The sequence below is a fragment of the Sinocyclocheilus anshuiensis genome, unplaced genomic scaffold, assembly GCF_001515605.1.
Source record: "Sinocyclocheilus anshuiensis isolate Anshui unplaced genomic scaffold, SAMN03320099.WGS_v1.1 scaffold1021, whole genome shotgun sequence".
Lineage (NCBI taxonomy): Eukaryota > Metazoa > Chordata > Actinopteri > Cypriniformes > Cyprinidae > Sinocyclocheilus > Sinocyclocheilus anshuiensis.
The window spans coordinates 446,212-448,916 of record NW_015554136.1 but is presented as its reverse complement, the minus strand read 5'-3'; the positions used below and the strand labels follow the sequence as shown (position 1 = coordinate 448,916).

The 2,705-nt window shown below is 46.4% G+C and overlaps 1 protein-coding gene across 1 annotated transcript; it reads left to right on the top strand.

Moving 5' to 3' along the window:
- Nucleotides 1-1,011: 1,011 nt before the first annotated feature.
- On the top strand, nucleotides 1,012-2,391 carry LOC107670383 (transcriptional activator protein Pur-beta-like). The gene has a single exon (XM_016462962.1). The coding sequence runs from the start codon at nucleotides 1,067-1,069 to the stop codon at nucleotides 1,958-1,960; it is 894 nt and encodes a 297-aa protein (XP_016318448.1). The 5' UTR covers nucleotides 1,012-1,066; the 3' UTR covers nucleotides 1,961-2,391.
- Nucleotides 2,392-2,705: the final 314 nt, after the last annotated feature.

Genomic DNA, 2,705 nt, shown 5'->3' with positions numbered 1-2,705 from the left:
ATATATGTGTGTGTGTGTGTGTGTGTGTGATCCATGTTCAAGTGTGACCAAATTAAATTAACAAGTGCCGTTTTTTCCACATTCCATTCTATGGTCGGGTAAAAATGACTCACAAGGGAAGAATTTGTAATTTTTTTTAATTATAGCCACATAAGTTCTCGAATCCACAAAATATTTTGTGTGCGTGTTCCAAATTCAAGTGGAACAAAAGTCCTGTACCACTCAGATGAACACTCAATAAAAAAAAAAAATTGTAAGAAAAAAAAATCCCGGTCAAAATGCCCCGAGGGAGTGAAGGTTACATTTTCCTTGACGACTTTATTTAGAAGTTCTTATATGTGCTACAAAGCCAACTATACATTGTATGGGTCAAAATTATAACTTTTTCTTTTACGCCAAAATCATTAGGATATTAAGTAAAGATCATGTTCTATGAAGATATTTTGTACATTTCCTACCGTAAATATATCAAAACTTAATTTTTGATTAGTAATATGCATTGCTAAGAACTTCATTTGAACAACTTTAAAGATGATTTTCTCAATATTTAGATTTTTTTGCACCCTCAGATTCCAGATTTTCAAATATTGTCCTATCCTAACAAACCATACATCAATGGAGAGCTTATTTATTCAGCTTTCAGATGATGCATAAATCTCATTTGACCCTTATGACTGGTTTTGTGCTCCAGGGACACATATTTAAATGGATAGAAGGCGGTAAAAACCAGAGTAGTACGGTATATGTGTTGCTGGAAAGACCAAGTGAAGTGTTATCTGCAATAAAGTGCTTGTGACAGTGCGTTATCGACACAATAGGGTGGGATTTACACTTTGACAGGCCAAAGAGAACGAGGATTTGGTGTTTACTCAGATGACAGACGGGTTACCATCCAATAGGATAAGCGAATAAATGACTGACACGCCAAACGCCCAATCACAGGATGTTTCTAAGGCGGTGACGTTCCAGAGCTACGGCCCATTCATAGGACGCTCTCGGGTCATAAGGCGGGACCTGATGAAATACGGGTGGGAAAAAAATATCTGCGCTCTGGGTGCTGGAGAAGATGGCGGATGGGGACAGCGGGAGTGAGCGCGGCGGCGGAGGAAGCGGGTTCCAAGCGTTCCAGAGGGACCAAGAGACCCAAGAGCTGGCGTCCAAACGCCTCGACATCCAAAACAAGCGCTTCTATCTGGACGTCAAGCAGAACTCGAAGGGCAGGTTCATCAAGATCGCCGAGGTCGGCGCTGGGGGCTCCAAAAGCCGCCTGACGCTTTCCATGTCGGTCGCGGCGGAGTTCCGGGATTACTTCGGGGATTTCATCGAACACTACGCCCAGCTTGGGCCCAGCACTCCGGAGCAGATCGCGCAGTCCTCCGGAGGCGAGGACGGCGGGCCTAGACGGGCCTTGAAGAGCGAGTATCTCGTGAGGGAAAACCGCAAATACTACCTCGATCTGAAGGAGAACCAGCGCGGGAGATTCCTGCGGATCCGGCAGACCGTTAACCGCGGCGGATTCGGTGTTCCCGGCGGCGGCGGTGGTGGAGGAATTCAATCCGGGCAAACTATCGCTCTTCCCGCTCAAGGTCTCATCGAGTTCCGCGACGCGCTGGCGAAGCTGGTCGACGACTACGGCGGCGACGACGAGGAGCTAGCCTGCTCCGGAGGAGGAGGAGGAGGTTACGCGGAGTTACCCGAGGGCACGTCGATAACGGTGGACTCCAAGAGGTTCTTCTTTGACGTGGGCTCCAACAAGTACGGCGTGTTTCTGCGTGTGAGCGAGGTGAAGCCCAGCTACAGAAACTCTATCACGATCCCCTTCAAAGCGTGGAGCAAATTCGGCGGAGCGTTCTGCCGCTACGCCGAGGAGATGAAGGAGATCCAGGAGCGGCACAAAGATAAAGCGTTCGAGCAGAGAACCGGAGAGGAGTCTGAGGGCGAAGATTTGTACGACGACTGACCGCCGGAGGTGTCGCGTCGCTGGGCAACCGCGCAGAGCGAGAGCCGCGCTCTGGAGAGGGCTGCATGGAACGGTCGATGGCGAGAAAAAATATGTTTGACTGAGAAACACTGTCGTGTATATGTAAGAGAATCCTGTTTAAAGCAGTTTAGACTATGTTTGGCTAGATAAATGGATTTTTTTCTGCTGGCTGCTCTCTGTAGGTCTTGTCATTTTGAAAGTTTGCCCCTTTATAAAGAAAGAAAGAAAACAAACACCCTTTTTCACACAGAGTCTGAGTTCACAAGCAGGGATGTTGTAGTGTTAGTGTGTCAAGAATAACTGATGATTATCTCTACTATAGGTGTTTTTGGTGTTGTGCCCTGCGATGGAGAGCAAACCAGCATCATCTGAGCATCTCATAGTTAGCTCTTTAGGGATGTGTGTGTGTGTGTGTGTGTGTGTGTGTCCACAACAGAGAATTTTGTTGTCAGATTATCTAACCAAAGGACATTGGATGGGTTGAACTCTTTACTAAATGCTAAACTATGACTAGTTTATGAGGTGGGCACTGTGTGTTCTCAACACAAGGCAGAAAAGAACATCTGTGCCTTCCTGAGAAGCTGTTCTTTTTTCCCTCAGATAACGCTTCCAGTCCTCCTCCAACTCATTAGAAACGTTAGAATTGCTGATCCAGGCAAGAAAAAAATGCACTTTGCTTCGTTTTCCAGAACATCTTTTGTTCTGTTTCCAAAACAAATAACCA

What these genes read in the sequence shown, in the direction of transcription:
- LOC107670383 (XM_016462962.1), top strand. Translation starts at nt 1,067, where the DNA reads ATGGCGGATGGGGACAGCGGGAGTGAGCGCGGCGGCGGAGGAAGCGGG.